We start from the raw sequence: 23,421 nt of genomic DNA, 5'->3' as shown, positions 1-23,421 counted from the left end.
GGTTGGGTTATGTCCCAGCCAAGGGCCCACAGCTTGGCTTGGTCTCCCAGGTGGGAGGTAGGGACCCAAGTACAAGCTGATTCCCGAGTGTGCATTAGCAGGAATGCTGGCACAGGAAGCAGAGCTGGGACTGGGACCCCGGTGCTCTGATACAGGATGGAGGTGTCCCCAAGCATAATGTCTACCCCTACATCTTGACACAGAGAACTTATTTGACAGAAACACAACTTTTATACCAAGTGCAAACAGAATGGTGAATAGATGACTACTTAAGGAAGAGAAAAAGAGAAGGAAAGTGATGAGATGGAGGGAGGAAAAATTCAAGTAGCAATGGGATTAAGGAAAGGATGAGAACTATCTTCCCCCCTTCTCTGCTCGTACCCTCCCAGAAAACCGAATGTTCAGGATAATCTGTGTCATCTGTGGGAGCAAGAACAACTAATATGTTAATCATGTCCCAGAGAGAATGAAATTCAATTCATTTCAGTAAAGTCAGGTTGTTAAAAATACAAGATTTAACTGTATACAACTTTACCTTCAACACACTGAGAAAAGTATTCTCTCAAACTTCCCTAACTTTCGGTTTGGCAGGTGTGATAAACAGTACAAATATGAACACCCAACACTACGCAAAGTCCAGCTGTGCTGCAACCCAGGCAAACTCTCAGACACACTCTTGGATGCTCTGCCTATCTAACACGTGACTTCACCAACTGCTTCCCAGGAAGAACGACACGGGATTTGTGCCTTCTGGGATGTCAACTGCAAAGAAAAGCAGTTCCTCCAACCTCACATACGCATTAGCTTTCAGTTATCGCCTCATGTCTCCTTTAAAATTAACTTCCAAATAAATTAGGAAGCAAAACATTTCTTTTAAACTACATAATAATATAGACCTCAGCATTTCTACAAAATGCAAAACAAGATTGATTCTAGACTTAAAACTTTAAATATACTCCACCTTATAATCTTAGACATACAGCTCTGTGAAAACACCCACTGAGGTACCACTAGAATTGGAAAATATCAGCACACTGCACAGTGTTCCCAAAACATAAGCTCCTAAATTCCCCATACTGCGTGATTACTATCATGACTTACTTTTGATTCCCACTCCATTCCAGCTACTGAGATACCTAGAAGAATCACCACTGTAATGGCTCCAATAATTCGGATATCATTGATTTCATCTATCATAAGTATGGAATGTTCCTAAAAAAGAGAGTTACAAATATAATGAGCAATATTACTTTATATAAATCCTTACATTTGTTTTGAAATATTTTAGACACACATATGCCAGACATGCAAAAGATTAGAATAAATGCTTAGTTAATAAATGAATAGGAAACTTAGCACAAAGGAATCACTATTTGCTACTAAGGGGAAATTCAGTATCTAATGATATCTAACGTATAATTAAATTATCCCTATCTAGGGGGCCAACGTTGATACAGCAAGTTAAGACACGGCCTGCCACAGTGGCATCCCGTTCGGGCACTGGTTTGAGTCCCATCTGCTCCACTTCCAATCCAGCTCTCGGCTCATGTGTGCGGGGAAGCAGCAGAGGACAGTCCAACTCCTTGGGCCCCTGCCACCCACGTGGGAGACCTAGAACCAGCTCCGGCCCCCTGGCTTCGGCCTGGCCCACCCCCAGTCTTTGTGGCCATTCAGGGCATGAAAACCAGCAGATGGAAGACCTTTCTCTTTCTCTTTCCTTCTCTTGCTCTATGATTTTGCTTTTAAATAAATAAACTTAAACATTACTGATATCTAATGTATGTTATTGATACTACTGTGACTGACACAGACTCAAAAAAAAAAAAAAACAAAACTGCTACTAGAAGTTTAACAAGTGCACTATGACTAAACAGTACTACCAGTTAGGATGTTTTTAAAAGTTACACAGCAGAAATATAAACTCTGTTCAATGTAATAGAAACTCATGCTTTTGACGGCTTTGCATGTTGCATGAGGAAGAGGTGAACTCCCCTTAATGCTATTGTCAAAAACTACACACTATTTCCATTCCACATGCAAATTAGTTGTAATATAGTAACAATGACTTTCTTTAATGTTCTCGATTGGATAAAAATTATTTAAATATTGTAATATGCCCATCAATCTAGTAAACAGCAACACTGAATTATCTCAAATGATGCGAGGCACAAAATATTAAAATAGTAAGTTTTTTTGACAACTTAGATGACTGTTTCACAGTACAACTCAACAAATTACGGAAGAATGTAATAATCCCATGAAATTGCTTCTTTTAAAAAAGCATGAATGCTTTTTCAAAAAAAATCTGCTCATAGGAGTCAAACATAAGTGAGAAAATATAAGCTTGAATTCCAGGCAAATGAGGTTAACACAACACAACCACGGGAGTCCTATTTCACTTCTTTAATTACACACACCACATTGAGTACAAAACCAGTTCTCTTCCCAACTCCACAGCAGTGTTATCACTGCCTTCCCATCAGCTCTGTATGGTTCTTCAAACCAGCATTCTCATAAAGACAGCTTTACCTTCCTCCTGAATCCTCCAGTCGGAATCAGGGCACACTCTAAATCTTTCTCCAACTTCCCACGCTCCCTTCATCATCAAGTGCACATATTCAGCATCTTCACAACTTCACAAGCTCAAACCTATCTCTTGATATCAGCCACCATCTCCACTCCCAGAATAGCTACCACCTCTTTAATGGTCGTCCCCTCCAGTTCTGATCCCTCCGATCTATTTGCTATTGGTGATCAGCTGTCATGGCCTCAACTCCAATCAACCTGAGATCCAAAGTGGATGGCAGACAAGACACACAGCCCCAACTTGGCCCTTTGTCTTCCCTCCAGTCTTGCGTATCTTGCCATTTGTATTTCAAACGTTTCAAAATACTTCATTTTCTTGTCGATGCTCTACATTTTCCAGGCTTTTCTTCTCTACCCTTCTGTTACCTTACCTGTGTACCTACTAATGTCTAAACTCCCATCCCTGGCATCTCCATTCCTGCAGAGTAGTTCAATGCCACACACATACCCTCCCCCAGCTTTTGTGCCGCCAAGGCCTCCTGCAACTATGTGCTGCAGACATTCCACAATTCCTTTATGCAAATTCCACACTAAGCTTCTTGAGGGGTGTGCTTCTCCGTGAGCACACCACTGCCTGCCTATGCAACATGATGAGAGGCACAGAGGCCCTCGATGAGGATGTGGCAAACAAAGGACTGAAGACAGATGCGTTACCTTGAGCAACTCCACCACAGTTTCTGCAAATCCCACCACATACATAGCAACTGCAACAGCGTTGGCAAAAGCAAAGATCAGGCCAATCGCACCACCAAACTCTGGTCCTAGACTTCTGGATATTAAATAATATGCGCCTCCTGCAGGAGAAAAAATGACAAAGCACTGAAGTTAGCATTCAAAATGTCAAATACAATGTCTTTAATTCCACAAAAGTTCAAAAATCAGAACCTCTACTAAGAACAGCAGTTAAATTATCACACAAGTAAGTGAACATGTTCTCACCAAGAAACTACTGAAAGAAATTCTTCATAATTTACTTCCTTCACAGTACTGAATATCCAGGGATTTCTCCACATATTAAATACCCAGTCAGCCTATTTAAATCCCTACTTCCTCTTTTAAGTTTAGGTTAAAGTGGGCAAAAGATCCTTCCTTATACACAGATATACAGTATCATTTCCCAGTGGTTTTCTGAGTAATGTATTTAATCTTAAGGTAACTCTTTAAAATGACAGTTGATACTATTTCAGTTACTTGAAGTATGCCACTTTGCTGGTAACAGGAATGCCGTGGTAAAAATAGCAAAGTCATGAAAAACTGCAGAGAACAGCCAATAATGGCATTCCAAAAAGGAATCCTTTATATTCTAGTAAACTCTGCCTACATGGCAGAATAAACGCCACTACAGGAGCTATCATGGAATGCCCCAAACCTGAAAACCTAGAACGCCCAACATACAAACCAGCTAACTTTATTATCTGGAGTCAGCTGAACGCTGCCCAAGTCTTGAGAAGCTCCTCTAAAACACTGATCTAAATAAGGCTCCTCATCTATAATCAAATTTAAGTTTTTTTTAATAATATTGATGATAAATAAAATTGTATGCATTTTTATATGATGGCCTTAATTCCTTAGACCATATAATGAAATGCCATTAAACGGCTGATCTCTGTCTCTACTGTTTGCACAGTGTAAGGAACACAAACACAACAAATCAATTCCATAGTTTGACAACACAGAAACAGTACCAAACAGACAATCATCATTTTGGAAACAGCTGTCCCAGTTACTCATTTTACCAATGAATTTTCATTTTCTTGGGGGATATTAACAAAAATACAAAGTGGGCCAGCGCTGTGGCCAGTGGGTTAACACCCTGGCCTCAAGACCCGGCTATGCCACTTCCGATCCAGCTCTCTGCTATGGCCTGAGATAGCAGTAGAAGATAGCCCAAGGCCTTGGGCCCCTGCACCCACGTGGGAGATCTGGAATAAGCTCCTGGCTCCACATCGGTGCAGCTCCGGCCATTGTGGCCATTTAGGGAATGAACCAGCGGATGGAAGACCTCTCTCTCTGCCTGTCCTCTCTCTGTGTAACTCTTTCAAACAAACAAACAAACAAACAAAAAAAAAACACATAACCATTAACATTAGTATTCTAACTTTTTTGTTACATGAAAATTAATTAAAACTTTCCCAGAAGTTTGAGCATACTTCAGAAAATTCACATAAAAATTGAAATTAAGTATTTATTTTGGTACCAAAACATGTTGAAATCCATGCATATGTTTTCACAGTGTTTTTCCATGAGCATTTTGAAAATTTCTCATTTTTGAACACTGAAGACTCCAACAATTTAAATAACAATGCTGTGAGCCAAGTAAACAGTAAATTCTGAAGATATTAAATCACATTACAATAAATCACAAGGGCAACACCTGGAAGACTACAACGAGCATGGCCTATTTTAACATATATCTCAAAATTAAGAAATTATAGCATTTATTCTGAATATCAGTAACAGCAAATTAAGAAAAGTATGCTTTATCTTGATTTTATACTTGAGAAAGTTATGTCCCAACATTTTAAGCTAACATACAAACAAGGACTTTCTAAAACAAAAGGATTCATTATATGGTTTTCAAGTTTTCATGTTCTGAAATGTCAACTCTGACATTTTATAACTCTGAAAATCTTCCAAAAATTGAAAAACCTAAAACTTAAAAACTCCCATTTTGCTTTTAAAAAGATTTGAATTTTATTTTTCCGACAGTCAGATGCTGGCCTGTGCTCATCTTCCCTTACTTTTTCAAATGCTACCGGCTGCAGTAGTCTACCCTATTCTTCCCACATCTTTCTAGCTTCCTAAAGGCAACCTTTTAATAGCAGATTTTAATAGCAGATTTTTCCCTCTTTTTGTTTTTTATCAAAATGAGGTATTAAAGACCTAATACTGGGGCAGCACTGTGGCATCGTGAGCTAAACCTCCACCTCTGGCGCTGAATCCCATTATGGGCACCAGTTCAAGTCCCGGCTTCTCCTCTTCCAATCCAGCTCTCTGCTGTGGCCTGGGAAAGTGGTGGAGGATGGACCAGATGCTTGGGCCCCTGCACCTGTGTGGAAGACCAGGCAGAAGCTCCTGGCTCCTGGCTTTGGATCAGCTCAGCTCCGGCCGTTGCAGCCAACTGGGGAGTGAACCAGTGGATGGAAGACCTTTCTCTCAGTAACTCTCTCTCTCAAATAAATAAAATCTTAAAAAAAAACCTACTACTCTGAATAGCAGCTGTATTATTACTAGTCAGCACAGAATAATTATTTATCTTGAAATTTTTGTTTTGTTAAACATTATATACAACTTACATAATTCTTGTATGCTTCATTTTACATAAAAGAAAACCAAGGCTTATAGAGAGTTAACTACCTTGATCAAGGCAAGTACAGAATGGCGTACTTTATTAAACTCTGGTCTCCAACTTGTCACAGTGCTTATGCAGTATAACGTGCATGACAAAACTTTAAAGTCAAGTCTTTGCTACCACTGAAAATGCTGAAGAACATAATTCAGATTTATGTTCAATTAAAACACACCAACTGAAAACAATTTAGTGACCTCCTTTCAAAAAAATTTATTGCTCAAGTAAACAAAAATTCTCACTATTCAGAGTAATAGAGAATGAAAAATGAGTCCCATGTGAGAACCACTAAAGAATGACACTATTATATCGGATCCCATTATTATGTCTTGATTTAGGGACATATGCCCTGTACTTCTTACCAGATCCCAAATCAACCAAACCTTGACTAAGTTAACCAAGAGCCTATGATTATAATCTTGCTATCATCATAAAATAAATCTCCATAGATTTCAAGGAACTAACATGAGATGGTGAGTATTACTGATTAACTAGTACATTAGATGTGGAAGGATCCCTAAATGTTGGTCAATTATAGAACCAGCTTTCAAGTAACTCATTGGCTAAAGAACAAATAAATAATAAAGGAAATGAGACATGGAACTGACAGCAAAAATGTAACATCAAATTAATAAGCCAAAAGCAGGAATTATATCAAAATTTATAGTTTTAAATAATTAAAAAGAAATGAGATCAATGATCTAAGTTTCTACAATAATAAATAGAAAATAAAATCTAAAGCAGCAAAAATAGAAGAACTGAGACAAATGTTAATAAAACTAATAGAGTGAACTAGACTAATCAAGAAAAAGAACAAAGGCAAACTAATTCAATCAGGGATGAAAGCAGGATGCATCACTACAAACCCTACCAGAAGGCAATATACTAAATAACTGTACTGCAGTCATTGTTTAACTGACATAAAACTGAGAAATTCCTCGAAAACAAACGTGGCAGAAGTATGACTAGTTACTGAAGAAATTAAATGTGTAACACCTCCTCCCGCCCCAAACACCACGAGGGAACTGTAAAGATGAACGCAAGACTGAAAGCAAAGGCTGACAGCATTCATAGCGGAAAAGGAACTTTCAACCAATATTCCTTATGACGACAGACTCAACAGAAGATAAGCATGCCAAATTCAGCAGAGGAAAATATCACTCACCAGGAAGATTTACCCCACAAATGTTATATTGTTTTCAAGTCAAAAAACATGTAAATTGTGATAACAGAAAGAGCAAGAAAAAACATTTAATTCAAAGGATACAAAGCAAGCTGACAAAATTCAACATCCATCCATGGTAAATATTTTCAGCAACTTTAAAACACAACTTCCCAATATGATAAATGGCATCTCTGAAACCTCACAGTTGACAATGATACACTCAATTTGCTCCCTCTAAGATGGGGATCAAGGCAAGGATATTTGCTCCCCTCACTTCCGGTCACCATCGTTCTGTAGGTCTTTGCTACTTCAACAGACAAGAGAAATAGGGAAAAAGTCCTGGAGACTTGAAATAAAAAGTAAACACTATTTCTATTGACACATTACAAGATTATTTCTGTTTAGCGAAGTCACAGAATACAACTTCAAATAACAGAAGTCTATTTTATTTCCACATGTGAAGATCCTGCAAAACCCTCAACGGGCCCAGAGCTCTGGTACAGCAGGTTAAGCCACTGCTTGCAATGCTGGCATCCCACATGGGTACCGACTGGAGATCTGGCTGCTCCATTTGGATCCTACTCCCTGTTTTAATGTGCCTGGGAAAGCAGCAGAAGATGGCCTAAGTCCCTGGGCCCCTGCACCGAGGTGGAAGACCTGGAAGAAGCTCCCAGATTTGGCCTGGCCCAGCCCTGGCTGGTGGGGCCATTGGGGAATGAACCCTCAGCCTGCAGCTCTGTAATTCTGCCTTTCAAATGAACTTTAAAAAAAAAAAAATTAGTTTAATTCCCCAAAAACTGAAATCTACAGTTTTTCATAATGTACATTTTCTGCAAACTTTTTCATGGCTCCTCACAAACTCAACAAAAAAGTGGAAAGATGAAGATTTCAACAGTGAGTAATAATATTTCCTCTGTTCTTCAGAGCAAACAGTAAGAAAATACTAAAGGAAGGCACAAATGGAGAAAAAATACACATGATGCATGTCAAACACACATCTTTTAACTATATTATAGAAAAGATTCTTACTAATCAGATGAAAACACAAGCATACATCTTAAAATACACATGAGGCCAAGACACACAAAAATGTGCCTATTATCATTAATCATGATCACAACGCAGTAAGGACCCATTAAGCATCCACAGGAATGGCTACAACATGTAACAGATAACAAACTTTGCCAAGAGTGTGGAAAATCTAGAGTCACATGTATGTTGTTGAAGGGAATACAAAATAGTACAGCCACTCTGGCAATCCATTTGGCAATTTTTTTAACTACACACACACGAAAAAAAAAAACTTATGTATTTGAGAGGCAGAGACACAGAGCTCTCATCAGCTGGTCCATTCCCCAGAGGCCCACAGTAGGACACTGCTTCCCAGGATATCCAAGGGGGCAATCCAACCCAGGCACTTTGATGTGAAACACGGGCAACTTAACTACTAGGCTAAATGCCTGCTCCAACAACTAGCATTTAAAAAACCATATCCTCATCAAAATGAAATAGCAAAAAATATTCATGTAAGTTAGACTTCAAGATAATATGAAATGAATTTTAGCTCTTAAATTGATCACCTTACTGTTTTTAACAATCAATGGTAACACAGTTTTAACAATACAAAAAGCACTTTTTGGTTAAAATCTGTAGCATATATCAATTTTTCTCCACTTCCAATGTTTTGGCTTTACCTTCATACAAAAATGAGGAGGTCTTTAGTTATTTCAGAGATTAGAAAAAAAAAGAGATGAATTCTACTTATAGATTCAACTAGCAAAATCTGCAAATAATACAGTATCTAAAGAAAGGTACAAAAGCTTCATTCTTGCTCTCATTATCCACAGAAATGCTAAGTGTGACTAACAACAACCATGTCAAAACCGTGGTATCTGGGCAGGCAGTTAGTCTAGTAGCTTAGACGCTCACATGCCGTGTCAGAGTGCCAGGTCAGAGGCCCAGCTCTGCCCTGGTTTCTAAGTTCCTGCGAACATAGTCCCTGGGAGGTGGCAAGGATGGCTCAAGTAGCTGGGTTCCTGCCACCTGTGTAGGATACCTGCACTGAGTCTTGGTTCCTGGCTTTGGTCCCACTCCCAGCTACTGCAGGCATCTGGGGAGTAAACCAGTACACGAGTGGGGGGATGAATGAAGCAATGAATGAAGCAATGAATGAATGAATATTTTACCAGCAACAGAATAAACTGGGCATCACCCTTAGCAGTTACATCACAAAAACAGTAGCTACTATGACTACCTGAATGTGAACTGCATCTATGTTATTGTCACTGCTACAAACCCAGTGTGTCACTACAACTTTTCTAGGTTAATATGTCTACCTCTGAAACCTACTATTAACACCAATATTAAAATCAGTAACACTGGGGCTGTTGTGGCGCAGCACTGAAAGCCACTGCCTGAGATACTGGCATCCCATATGGGAATCCGTTCATATCCAGGTTGCTCCACCTCCACTCCAGCTCCCTGCTAATGGCCTGGGCAAATCACTGGCTAACGGTCCAAGTGTTAGGGATCTGCCACCCAAATCAGAGACCTGGAAGCTCCTGGATCCTAACTCTGGCCTGCCCAGTGCTGGCCATTGCAGCCATCTGGGGAGTGAATCAGAAACTTTAAACAAATTTCCTTTTATCAATCTGTGGGTTATCCTGAATTCAGAAAAGAACATTCTGTTCAGGAAATCTGGTCTGAGAATGAAGTCATCACCTCTACTAATCAATTTTCACAGTAAAATGGTTTCCCGGTGTTCTTCAAAGGTGACGCTTTTTGTGATGCTTCACTGTGAATTCAGGGATTTTATCAGGTATTATGTTTCCATCTAAATCAGTTGTTGTCATAATCAGTGCAATTTGAATTATCCAAACTTTGACCAGCATGTTTCTCGAAGCTGGCTCCTGGGTTCTTTTTATATGAAACTAGTAACCTTTATGAACTTATTTTTGCACATTTCCTGCCCAGATCTGGCTCCAATCATTTCTCCCAGGTCCCCTGCTTGTTGCTACTGGGATGATCCCTCATCACAGGTCACGTTAACAGAGTTAAGAAATACGTCCTTTCACAGTACGTGTACGACTCTACATAGGCAGGACTTTCAGTTTAGAACACTAAATACCGGATACTGTTTTAGACCTGTGTCTACTTTCTTTCCTGTGGACAATATCAGGTTTTCATGAAATGAAAATTAATCTCGCTGGGGTCTATGAGGCGACACAGAAAAGGTTTATATGCCCTGAAAGCAATCTCCAGGAAACACTGATGAGGTTTATGTATAATCTGTAACACCGGTTAGGTATACAAAGTCACCAACAAGTGAAAAGTGAAGGCCCTCTACGCAGAGTTCTGCAGTATACCACCACTTCTTTAATGACTTTCTCCTTGGTCTTCTATAAATTACATTATTTCAGCATTTACTTTCCCATTTGCACAAACACCTCATGATAACAGAAATCCAACTGGTATGATCCAGTGCATTTTTCCCCCTCTAGGTTCTTCCTTTGAGAACTAGCATTTTGATGGAAGTCCAGCAAAACTGCTATACATGCTAATTTGTTAAGACACAGCTTAGCTGTAGCACAGTAGTTTAAGCCTCTGCCTGTGCAACTGGCATCCCATACGGGCACTGGATGGAGCCTGGCTGCTCCACTTCTGATCCAGCTCCCTGCTAATGGCATGGGAAAGCAGTGAAAGATGGTCCTAGTATTTGGGCCTCTGCGTCTACATGAGAGACCAGGAAGGAGCTATCGGCTCCTGGCTTCAGATCAGCCTTGTTCTGGCCACTGTGGCCATTTGGAGAGTGAACCAGCGGATAGAAGACCTCTTTCTTTTTCTCTCTCCCTGTCTATAACTCTGCCTCTCAAATAAAAATAAATCTTGGGGGAAAAAAAAAAAAGACGTAGCTTTTGAGTTCCATGTTATACTTTCCCTGCTATCCAAGATACAAGACTGGACACAATCTGAAGTAGATGTATTTGTGGCTATATTTTTGTAATCTCTCAATCTCAATACACAGGAAAATGAAGTGTTGTTTTGGCCACATTTCAGGCTAATCTATTTTCTGAAATTTTGATTCAAATGGAGAACAACTCAGAGTTCATGTTACCAAAGGCTTGTGCCCCATTCCCCTTGACATTCACTACTGAGATTCCACAGTTTGGAGATAAACAAATTCCTTATGACTTGCTGATCCCTGCAAATATGTGACACCCAAGCCATTTCTCCTGCAACTTCCATTCCTCAGTAGTGGAAGACAAGAAGCCACACATAATTTCTCAGCAATATCTGGCTAACTGTTGGATAAATCTACATCTTAGACCCCAATATAGCTCAAGCCAGACTAACATACATGTAAAATATCAGAAGAAGCAACACGTGCTCAGTATAGTCCTCATCTACTCAAGCTGCCAGGTTCCAAGGCTAGCGTCTCTGGTATCTCAGAAATACAAGACTGAGGTGATAAGCGAAAAGCACTATCCATATTCCTGCTGCAGATGAAACAGAAAAGTGAACAAGCTCTTCAAGTGAAGATGCTCAAAGACGAAGCGGGGAGCGAGGTTGGTCAGACCTGTAACCTATGCTGACCAAATCTCAGGCCATGTTTGTGACTCGCTGGAAACACGGCTGCCCAGAGGACAACAGCCCTGCTAGAAGCTTCATTCTTGCTTCCAGACACGCTGAACACACCTAAATATTTTAAAGCATATGGGAATGTATATGAGTCAACATAAACTTTTACATTCAAATATAACAGGAAATACTAAGTAGGAACCCTCTTCACTATACGACCCTGACATGTTGCTTTTATTAATATAAAAAATTAAAAGATTTAATTTTCTATTTAGTGACAGTAATCTGATGATGATGTGAAAAGACTGAATTTACCTCCTCTTACAAATCCATTAGTAGCTATTGCTGAAGTAGACAATCCCGTGATAGTTGTCACAACAGTGGCCATAATTATCACAACGACTGACAGACCTTTGGGGAAAAGAAAAGAGATAATGCTTCACTTTTATCAGCTTGATGAGGCTGGGCACTCACACATGCACACAATTACTCTGCTCACTGTTCTGAAATCAAGCAGCATGTAACTTTACTTACCTATTCCCGCTTGACCCACGATCCATGACAATCTAATGAAGAGCATAACACCCCAAATGTTTAACATACAACGTACCTAGGAGAGAAAAGGCCAAGTGACAGATGCGGAAATGAATAAAACAAAGTAACAGCAGTTAACACTACACCAGCTAGAAGATTGCATGCATTTGAACTACAGAAGATGCAGTCTTCAAATCTAACTCTTCCTCCCACCCTTTTCCTTCTTCACAGCTTAAAAGAGCTTCATGAGAGCTTATACTTAATAGAAGTATGTGACATATAAAATGTGCCTGCAAATCACAGTGCTCGTCACAATTATCAGAAGCAGAAGAAACTGAACAAGAAAGGTACAAGAACAAAGCCTCTAGCCCTTGTACATGGACTTCCTATTCACCTTTATTGCCAGTTTAATTTTTCCTTTTCTTTTAAAACATCTTTATTTTATGATTTCTTCAGATTTAAGTATTATATAATACAAAATGACAACTGTTCATGCATTATTTTTTAAAAATTTACATTGTGAAGCAATTTTCCCAATTTATTTTCACCTTTATTTATTAGGCAAACATAGAACAACACTAAAATCTAATATGCATTACACTTGGAGTTTCACATTCACTCTGTTGGTTAGGACAATGAAAGTGCTACTAAAACTTAGATTTTTCCCTGATTTCTCCCCTAATTTCCATTACAGATATTTCTGTAATGGAAAAATTACAATGTAATGGAAAAAATATTGTGTGTTTCCAACGTCTCAACATGAAGTCAGTCTAGTCTGATCCTTCATGCCTACCGAAACAGACACACAGAAGTCAATCTGAACCTTCATCACCTAAAGCTGTCTACTGCAGTGAACACCTAGGAAAAGGATTTCTCCTCTATTCTGTTGCCTATTAACTCTCTTTTCAAAAGACAATGTGTCTGGCAAGAAAGCAGCAGCCTCATTTCAGCTCTACTCCTTGGTTCAGGACTCTTGATTCTGATGCTCCCATCAGTTTGAAAGCTTCACAGTGAGTTTCTGCCATGTGACAATATGTGAGATTTACCAGCGATAACACAATTTACTGATAATCAAAGATAAGTGGGTTTAAGTCTTAACTATATCTCTGATGCTGATCGTAGTATCTGAAAAGATGAGAGATGCTAAGTGTCTGATTTGGTCTCCCAAAGTACTCAGTTAAGAGAGTTAAAATAGAGAAAAAAACACAACACTCGTCCTTGGAGCTCATGAGAGCAGTAGGAATATTTTATGTCAACAGAAATGCTGTAGCTCTAAAAGTCAATCTATCTATTCATACCAGTACACCCTTGATCCAGCCAAACTTCACAACTCCTTTACTTTCTGCAGCATATGTGACCACAGCATCCCTGGTGGGAGTACTTTCTTCCCCATTTGCAAAGCCATCTTCAAAAGGTTCCTGGTTAAAAAAAGAAATGTGAGTTATGCTTCAGAATTCTTTAAGATTTGAAATTACTGATTGAAAACACACTACCCGAATGCACTTAATCATACTTAAGGAAACACAGCAGCAGGCAACTTGCTGCAAGAGCTCAGGCTGCTGCTTGAGACACACTTTCCATACAGCAGTACTTCATCGCCGTCTCAGCTACTCCATGCTTCTGATCCAGCTTCCTTCCAACGCACCTGGGAGACCATGGGTGATGGCCCCAGGGCTTGGGTGCCTGACACACACATGGGAGACCAAGCTGGAGATCCTGGCTCTTGGTTTTGGCTTGGTCCATCCCCAAGTGTTGCAGGCATTTGGGGAGTGAATCAGCAGACACTAGACCTCAAAAATCACTCTCCCTCCCTCTTTAACTTTGCCTTTTAAATAAAATCAATCTTTAGAGCATAAACAAGGATGACATATTACAGATTTACAAGAATCAACAGTTTACAAAGCAATTATCTGGAAGGAAACCTTAATTACTGAAAGGTCTTTAAATTTAAATCTTACTGTAAAAATAAACCTATTTTAAAAGCTTCCAGTTTTACTTAGACTTTGGTGGGGTCTGGAGAACAGTGAATGCTGTTTGCTAACTATGCTTGTTCATGAGGGCCATTCCCTCAACCTGTCTCTCCAAGTAGTCACATCGCTCATCACCAGTGCAGTTTCCCTTTGGAGTCCAGAGAGCAGGGTTCCCAGAGGTCCTAAGATTCCTTCATCCTCCCACCCTGATACCTTCAATCACTCGCTATGCTTTCTGCTTGTTTTGCAATTTTTATCAGATTCAGAAATGAACCTGGATGACAACACATTTCCTTGTTTCCTTGATTCTTTTTTTTTTTTTTTTTTGGACAGGCAGAGTTAGACAGTGAGAGAGAAAGAGACAGAGAGAAAGGTCTTCCTTCCGTTGGTTCAACCCCCAAATGGCTGCTATGGCCAGCGTGCTGCGCCCATCTGAAGCCAGGAGCCAGGTGCTTCTCCTGGTCTCCCATGGGGTGCAGGGCCCAAGCACTTGGGCCATCCTCCACTGCCTTCCCGGGTCACAGTAGAGAGCTGGACTGGAAGAGGAGCAACTGGGACAGAACCCGGGGTACCAGCGCCACAGATGGAGGATTAGCCTACTGAGCTACAGCACCGGCTGATTCTACCATTCTTAATTTTTTGTTCTCTCTGCTCTCCCTTTCTTTCTCACTGGTTCTCAATTTTTGGTCTGTCTCAACATGAACCCAAAACATATGACACATTTCCAAGCCAGAAACAGAGCCTCAAACAGGTCATGAAGGGAACAAGTGCATGGCTCGGGAGACAGAGGATGCCCCTGATCCACAGTTCCACCTCTAATACTGTTCCCACCATTCTTCCTCTACCTGTAATCAACAGCAGCAAACAGGTGCACTTCAAATATTCCTGCATTAAATGCAGAAAAGCCAACAATTTTTAAAACTGTTTTCAGTGTTTTATACCCTCTAGTGAAATAAGCTGTAGCAACTTCCATATTACTACACAGAATAACAAGTAATAATTCAAATTTCTCTTTTTTCTCTTTGATCAACATCTATGTTAGCCAAGTATACTCATTCAATTCCATTTAAATCAACACAACTACACTTTAGGAAACTGCAATCAGACTAAATCAGTTCTTAATGATTCCATATTTTTTAAAATTACTTATTTATTTATTTATTTAAAAGGCAGAGTAAAAGAGAGAGAGAGAAAGAACAGAGAGATTGTCCATCTACTGGTTCACTCCCTCAATGGCCTCAATAGCCAGGGCTGAACCAGGACAAAGCCAGGAACTTCATCCTGCTCTCCCATGTAGGTGGGCAGGGGCCCAAGTATTTGACCCATTTTCTGCTGCTTTCCTAGATGAATTAGCAGGCAGCTGCATGGGAAGTGGAGCAGCTGGCACTCAAACCAGTGCCCATACTGGATGCGGGGGTCAAAGGCGGCACCATAACCCAATGTGCCACAGCGCTGGATCGGAGTCCATAATCAGCTTAACTACTGATTTTTCAAACAACAGAAGAACCAAGAGAATAACCATCCAATTTTAAACTAATCCTTAGTTTTCATTAACAGATATAGCTATAACCTCAACTATGCGAAACAAACAGAAAACCTATCACTCTAAGTCACTAAAAAACTGAATATGAACTTTATGGGTAGTGGCTTGGTATAGCGGTTAAGCCACTGCTCAAGATACTCGCATCCCTTGTCAGAGCACTTGTGGTCGATCCCTGGCTCTGCTCCGCATTCCTGCTTCCTGGTGAAGTGCACCCTGGGAGACGAGGAGATGGCTAGAGCAGTCGGCTCCCCACACTCAGGTTGGGAGACCCAGACTGAGTTCTGAGGTTCCCGCTGGCCCAGCCGTGGATGCTGTGGGCTTTCAGAAAGGGAGTTAGCAGGTAAGATCAATCTACTGAATAAATAAATAAATAAATAAATTTTAAAAAGACAAAAAAAAAAAAAAACCACCAACCCTCATGATAAGTTAACACTCTGACAGTGGTCAACAAGTTTTTAAAAAACTTGTTTAAAACTGGGGCCGGCACCGTGGTACAGTATGTTAATCATCCACCTGCGGCACCAGCATCCCATATGGGTGCCAGGTTCTAGTCCCGGCTGCTCCTCTTCCCATGGAGCTCTCTGCTGTGGCCTGGGAAAGCAGTAGAAGATGGCCCAAGTCCTTGGGCCCCTGCACCCACATGGGAGACCTGGAGGAAGCTCCTGGCTCCTGGCTTCAGATTGGCACAGCTCCAGCCGTTGTGGCCATTTTGGGGGTGAGCCAACGGACAGAATACCTTTCTGTCTCTCCCTCCCACTTTCTGTAACTCTAACTCTCAAATAAGTAAATAAAATCTTAAAAAAAAAAAAAAAACAGACTCTAAGATAAATTATACTAATTTCCTTGAAACACAAAGTATCATTAACTATTACCTACCAAAGATTACTGTACTATAAGAGAGAGACACTGAGGTTTATGGTATACAGAAACACCCCCCATAAAAACTTTTGAAGTATTCTAATCAGCTGACCTTCATTTAAAAAAAAATACTTTATTTGAAAGGCAGAGTTACAGAGAGACATAGGCAGATAGAGAGAGAAAGAGGTCTCTGATCCACTGGTTCACTCCCCAGATGGCCGCAAGGGCTAGAGCTGAGCACATCTGAAGCCAGAAGCCAGAAGCCAGGAGCTTCTTCCAAGTCTCCCACAGGGATGCAGGGGTCCAAGGACTTGAGATATCTTCCACTGCTTTCTCAGATGCAATAGCAGGGAGCTGGATGGGAAGAGGAGTAGCTGGGACTTGAACCAGTACCCATATGGGATGCCGGCACTGCAGGCAACGGCTTTACGCCTCCACACCACAGCGCCAGCCCTTCTGCTAACCTTTTTCAAACATCTTTGGTATATAATATAATACCACATAACTTGCTCTTTTAAAGAGAACAAAAGAATTCCATCCAGGTCTCTCACTTGGGTGACAGGGCCCCAAATACTATGGTAATGACCTGTTGCCTCCCAGGATGCATTGGCAGGAAGCTGGACTTGAAGTGGAGTGAGGAGTTGAACCAGCACGCTGATATGGGGTGGGGCAGTTTCAGGGGGCAGCTTAACCCACTGTGTCACCCCGCCCACCACCTCATCTCTGTTTTGTATAAGACTGAGACTCCATGCCTGCATAAGCTTGCCTATCATTATCCTCCTCCTTCCTTTAACAAGGAAATCATTGGCCATTTAACTTGTTAAGTCTAAAACAAAGGAAAGACAAACGGCTAGGGGCCTGGGTAGCTCAATCACAAAAGCGCCTGCTGGGCTGCCATTCCACTGCCCAGGGTATGTCAGCCAGCGGAAAGTCAGTGACAGTGCAAACTAAGGAGAAATCAGTCCTCCCAGGGATCGACAACCCAACTTTTCGATTAATCAATTAAAACCAGAACAGAAAAGCCTATCTCAGTTGACTTTATAGTCATAAGTTTCTCAATTTTTCACTCAAGGATACAAAGTTATGTTATAAAATAAGGCTTTAAAATACTACATAGTCTTTTTTTTTTTGGACAGGCAGAGTAGACGGTGAGAGAGAGAGAGACAGAGAGAAAGGTCTTCCTTTGCCGTTGGTTCACCCTCCAATGGCCGCCAGGAGGCGGGTTCAGGGCCCAAGGACTTGTGCCATCCTCCGCTGCCCTCCCAGGCCACAGCAGAGAGCTGGCCTGGAAGAGGGGCAACCGGGACAGAATCCGCCGCCCTGACCAGGACTAGAACCCGGGGTGCCGGCGCTGCAAGGTGGAGGATTAGCCTATTGAGCCGCGGCGCTGGCTTAAAATACTATATAATCTTAAAGTATTACTTGAAATACAACGTCTGTAACATATTCAAAGGCACCTCTATTTCCAGCTCTATTAAAAGAAAACTAAAGATGGCATACGTAATAATCTATTTTTTTTTACAAGGCTAAATATCACTGTGGGTGTCTTGTTAGCCACACAAATGTATGCAGGCATCCTAAAATTTTGCCTGTGGGTGTTTATCCAAATTCCACCTCAAGGCTGAAGATCTAGCCATCTATGATGCCAGCTTCCACTACATCATGAGCAACGTTCAAAAAATAAAGTTCAGATTGTCCAGTGTACATGAAGTAGCATTTTAAAATAAAGATGAATCCAAATACAACGAAGTATTTATCTTCCCGTCATCTGGAAGCTCCCAAAAAGCATTTTAACTCCTAAAACGCATTTTAGTCACAAATCTCTAAAACACAAACATCAAAATCAAGTGTGTGTTACTCATACTTCAATTAACAGACTTAAGTATAATGAAATTGGGTTCATACCTGTATTAATTTCCTCAAGTATCAGAAACCCAAAGCAGAACACACACATTTCTTTTTCTTTAAAGGCATTGCCTTCCAAGAAATGAGGAAATGGTCAGGTGTAGTTAATCCACAGAAAATGATAGGAAAACCTTATAATCAAGGAAAACTTCAAGTATGCAATTAGGAACTACAAATTATGTAGACATAAGGCAAGCAAACAAAAATCTTCACTCTACCTTCCAGTTTCACAGAAAGGAGGGGTTTGTGGTTTCATTTATGGTATTTTTCACAGTAATGGGTTGTAAAACACAAAAACTAACAAATGATTTTACAAATAATGACATTCAATGAGGCAGATCATGTTAATTTAGTATTATTTGGGGAAATAATTTTTCAAAAACCAGCATGGAGATTTTGAGTCTCCCAAGCAGGAACTGAGAATGAGAAGTGGAAGACAGAGAGAGAGGACAGAAGTCAGCCGGACCCAAAGTGACTGGAGAATCTGTTATAGCTGGCACTGTGGCTCAGCAGGCTAAGCTGCTGCCTGGAATACCAGCATCCCACACAGGAGCACTGGTTCAATACCAGCCTCTCGGCGTCCAATCCAGCTCCCTGCTAATGTGCCCAAGGAGGCAGCAGTTAATGGTCCAAATGCTTGGGTCCCTCTCACTCATGTGACAGGGAGGATGGGGTTCCAAGCTCCTGGCGTTAGCCTGGACCAGCCCCCTGGCTATGTGGTCATTTGAACCAGCAGAACAAAGATTTCCTTTTCTTTGTGTCATTCTGCCTTTCAGATAAGTAAATAAAGTTCAGGACACTGATTTTGAGGAGCTGCAAGACAACTGAAGACTTCAATCAGGCAGCTAAAAACTCATGACTGGAACGTAGGAGAAGGGCCAGGGGGAAGGAGCTGGAGGGCAGAGCTATGCAAAGAGAAAGGTGCATGAGAAAACAACGGTCTCCCAGCCCAGCTGTCACAGGAAACAGCAAACTGGAAGGGACTGCGGCCTGGCTGTCATTATTTCTCCAGGAGCAGTAAAGAATGTGCCCTCTGTGTGCGACTCTTTCTCCTTTAACCACAGTCAACTTCTACTGGGGCTTGCCCCCAGCCAAAGCTACTGAGAGCACAGTGCAGCACATTCTTAAATGCCAGCCACCCTGACTTTGCCCCCACCTCGACACCAAAACAGTTTTGAGACAACAAATGACTTCTAAGTTGACAAATGTTAAGGGACCTGTTTCAGAACCCAGCAAGGTACTGCTGACCCCACTCTGTCAGCCTCTTCTCCCTCCCTTCAATGGGGCTAAGGATCCCTCCGAAGTCCTGCACCCATCTCTTCTGCAGCTGCTATTTTTTCGTCCTGTGGTTAACTCATGAGCCCTATACCTTTAAACACCACCTGTATGTGGCAAGTCATGACTGATGGCTCAGGTTCACTTCCAGATGACACTCCCCCCCAGTCTCAGCCTGGTATGTAAATATTGATGTCACCATGGGATGTTTCAGTATGTTTATTATTGTAGTCCTCACCAAAAGAGAAAAAGGAAAGCCGGCGCCGTGGCTCAATAGGCTAATCCTCCACCTTGCGGCGCCGGCACACCGGGTTCTAGTCCCGGTTGGGGCGCCGGATTCTGTCCCGGTTGCCCCTCTTCCAGGCCAGCTCTCTGCTATGGCCAGGGAGTGCAGTGGAGGATGGCCCAGGTGCTTGGGCCCTGCACCCCATGGGAGACCAGGAAAAGCACCTGGCTCCTGGCTCCTGCCAGGATCAGCACGGTGCGCCGGCTGCAGCGGCGGCCATTGGAGGGTGAACCAACGGCAAAGGAAGACCTTTCTCTCTGCGTCTCTCTCTCTCACTATCCACTCTGCCTGTCAAAAAAAAAAAAAAAAAGAAAAAGGAGTAGTCAGTGTGCTATAAACAGTGACTTCTCTCAATGAAAAGGAGAATGAAATAGTATTTCTGTTTTTGGAGCTAGTTTTCAATGCCTGAAGGTTTCAGTGAACTTTTTTTTTTTAAGTTATAAAGAAGTACATTTAACCAGAAAGGTGAGAATTTTTTAATGCTTCGGAATGTAAATATATTAGATTTATTCCTTGACGAACATCTTAGAAACTTAGAAAATATTTGTCAGTTTCCAATAATCAAAAATCAACTTCTTTGATTCAATTAATCTTACATCTAAGAGAAAGCATTATAAACAACACACTGACTTGGTTTAATGATGACAATTCCAGTTTGAAAAAAAATCCTTGTAATGTGAAGCAATTGTTGCTTCCTGAATACCAGAACTTCCTTCAATGTTTTAAGAGAATGTATGATGAAACTAGTTTTATAATATAACGGACAAAAGTCACGCCTTAAAAAAAAAATACCCACATTTTTAAAACATTCTAGGGGCCAGCGCTGTGGCACAGCAGGTTAGGACCCTGGCCTGAAGCGCCGGTTCTAGTCCAGCTGCTCCTCTTCAGATCCAGCTCTCTGCTGTCACCTGGGAAAGCAGTAGAAGTTAGCCCAAGTCCTTGGGCCCCTGCACCCACGTGGGAGACCTAGAAGAAGCTCTTGGCTCCTGATCAGCACAGTTCCAGCCGTTGCAGCCATCTGGGGAGTGAACCAGCAGATGCAAGACCTCTCTGTCTCTACCTCTTTCTGTAACTCTTTCAAATAAAAGAAAAAAAAAAGCATTCTAATTAAAAACCTTAATGCTGCTTTTGAACTGGCTCTGAGACTACAGCACTGTCTTCTGTTTGTATCTTTATCAATGTCCACTCCCACCAATGCGTTTGTTTCTGAGTACTTTAACTATTTACTACATTAAAATGTTATCACTAGTTCTCTTCAACAGCCCAGGCCCTAAGGCCACAAAATCTCCAATGATGTAATACCTAGGAAAGGTATTTCTTTGAATATTCACTAACCAATTTTTATTAAGCATATGCTAGGAAATTTTCTAATCCTCTTAGAATTGTTATTTTTCAGTTGAGACTACAGATGAAAAGCAACACAGTTGTACCATAAACTGGGACATTTTTATGTAAAAATTTATTTGAAAGATGGTGTTAGAGAGAGAGATTGAGCTTCCATTTGGTGATGCACTCTTTAAGAGGCCACAATGGTGGGACAAAGTGTAGTCTGGGTCTCCCAAAAGGGTGTCAAGGGCCCAAGTACCTGGGCCATCACCTGCCGCCTCCCAGGCACATCAGGAGGGAACTGGATGGGAAGAGGACTATTCAGGACTCAAACTGCACTCCAATACAAGACCATGGTGTCACAACCAGTGGCCTAACTGGCTACACCACAGTGCCAGCCCCAGGGCACATTTTCTGATGCATGAAGTGGTCTTTATTAAAGTAAATACTTTGGGGCTAGCATCCTGGTGTAGCAGTGCCGGCATCCCACACGGGCACCAGTTCAAGTCCTGGCTGCTCCACTTCCGGTCCAGCTCTCTGCTATGCCCTGGTAAAGTAGTAGAAGATGGCCCAAGTCCTTGGGCCCATGCACCCACGTGGGAGACACGGAGGCTCCTGGCTCCTGGCTTCGGATCAGCTTAGCTCTGGCTGTTACGGCCATCTGGGGAGTGAAGCAGTGGACAGAAGACCTACCTCTCTCTGTAACTCTTTCAAATAAATAAAATAAATCTTTAAAAACAAAAAAATCAGGGCCGGCGCCGCGGCTCACTAGGCTAATCCTCCGCCTGCGGCGCCGGCACACCGGGTTCTAGTCCCGGTTGGGGCGCCGGATTCTGTCCCGGTTGCCCCTCTTCCAGGCCAGCTCTCTGCTGTGGCCAGGGAGTGCAGTGGAGGATGGCCCAGGTGCTTGGGCCCTGCACCCCATGGGAGACCAGGAAAAGCACCTGGCTCCTGGCTCCTGCCATCGGATCAGCGCGGTGCGCCGGCCGCAGCGCGCCGGCCGCGGCAGCCATTGGAGGGTGAACCAACGGCAAAGGAAGACCTTTCTCTCTGTCTCTCTCTCTCACTGTCCACTCTGCCTGTCCAAAAAAAAAAAAAATCAGTGAGCAATACTCCTATGTGGTCTGACTTTTCAATGCCCAGCCAATCTCCCACAAACACAGGTATACACCTCCAGTTGACACTATGGGAACAAGGGCACAGCTTCCTTGGACTGCAGAGGCACGCAGGGCCCAGCTGCTGCCCTGTGACAAGCTCCGGGCCTTCACAGCACAAGGGGAGCAAAGGCAGTGCCTGCAGGCACTCCAGGGCCCCTCCCATAGCTAAGGGATCCTCCCCTTTCCCATCCCCACTGAGGCTTTGAAACATACATTCATCTTGATCTTGTTTTGTGGGCTCTTTGAGAGTGGATGCTTCAATGTAGAGGTCTAATTAGAGGATGGAAATTTGCTTTAGCTATCATCCCTGGAACTGAAAAATGCTTCTTAAAGCAATACGCTAATTTATAGAGCTGCTCTGAAGATCATTTAAGATATTCATTTACAAAAAAAAAAAAAAAAAAAAAAAAAAGATGATCATTTACTGAAGAATAAAGGAAGAAAGTTTGGATATAAAGTGGAAGAGTTTTTCAGTGAGATAATTCTACGCAGTGGCAAGCATCTACCTGCTAACTGTTTTCCTGATGTCACAAAATGGGTCAAACACTAATTCACTCACTGCCAAATGACAACTAAAAAGGTCATACTGAAAAAGTCTTCCATCATTTGATGAAATAAAATTTTGGTCACAGAAGTAGTGCACCCTTTCTTAAGGTTGATATATTTATTTAGAAGGCAGTTACACAGATAAAGGGACAGATCTTCCATCTACTGGTTCACTCCTCAAATGGCCACAATGGCTGGGGATGGGAAGCCAGGACCTTCATCTAGGTCTCCCACATTTTTCGTGGTAAACCAAAATCTTACTAAACAACCTAAAATGGCAGACAAAAACAGACGTCAACAGGAAATAATGCAAAAAGGAAAAACTATCAAGTTTTTACATACC

The 23,421-nt window shown here is 41.7% G+C and overlaps 1 protein-coding gene across 3 annotated transcripts in view; it reads right to left on the bottom strand.

The window, feature by feature from the left end:
* Positions 1-23,421, bottom strand: part of SLC12A2 (solute carrier family 12 member 2) — a 96,762-nt gene that overhangs the window by 51,002 nt on the left and 22,339 nt on the right. For all 3 annotated transcript variants that reach the window (XR_011389683.1, XM_002710086.5, XM_070076071.1), the window contains exons 2-6: positions 13,511-13,630; positions 12,213-12,288; positions 11,994-12,089; positions 3,241-3,380; positions 1,102-1,212 (exon numbers count right to left, since the gene is read on the bottom strand). Coding sequence is in view for 2 of the 3 variants with exons in the window: in XM_002710086.5 (XP_002710132.5) it covers positions 1,102-1,212; positions 3,241-3,380; positions 11,994-12,089; positions 12,213-12,288; positions 13,511-13,630 (543 nt within the window). In the remaining variant the exon portion in view is untranslated. The remainder of the gene's footprint in view (positions 1-1,101; positions 1,213-3,240; positions 3,381-11,993; positions 12,090-12,212; positions 12,289-13,510; positions 13,631-23,421) is intronic.

Source organism: Oryctolagus cuniculus, chromosome 6 (genome assembly GCF_964237555.1).
Source record: "Oryctolagus cuniculus chromosome 6, mOryCun1.1, whole genome shotgun sequence".
NCBI classification, from domain to species: Eukaryota; Metazoa; Chordata; class Mammalia; order Lagomorpha; family Leporidae; genus Oryctolagus; species Oryctolagus cuniculus.
This window is presented reverse-complemented; position numbering and strand designations above follow the sequence as displayed.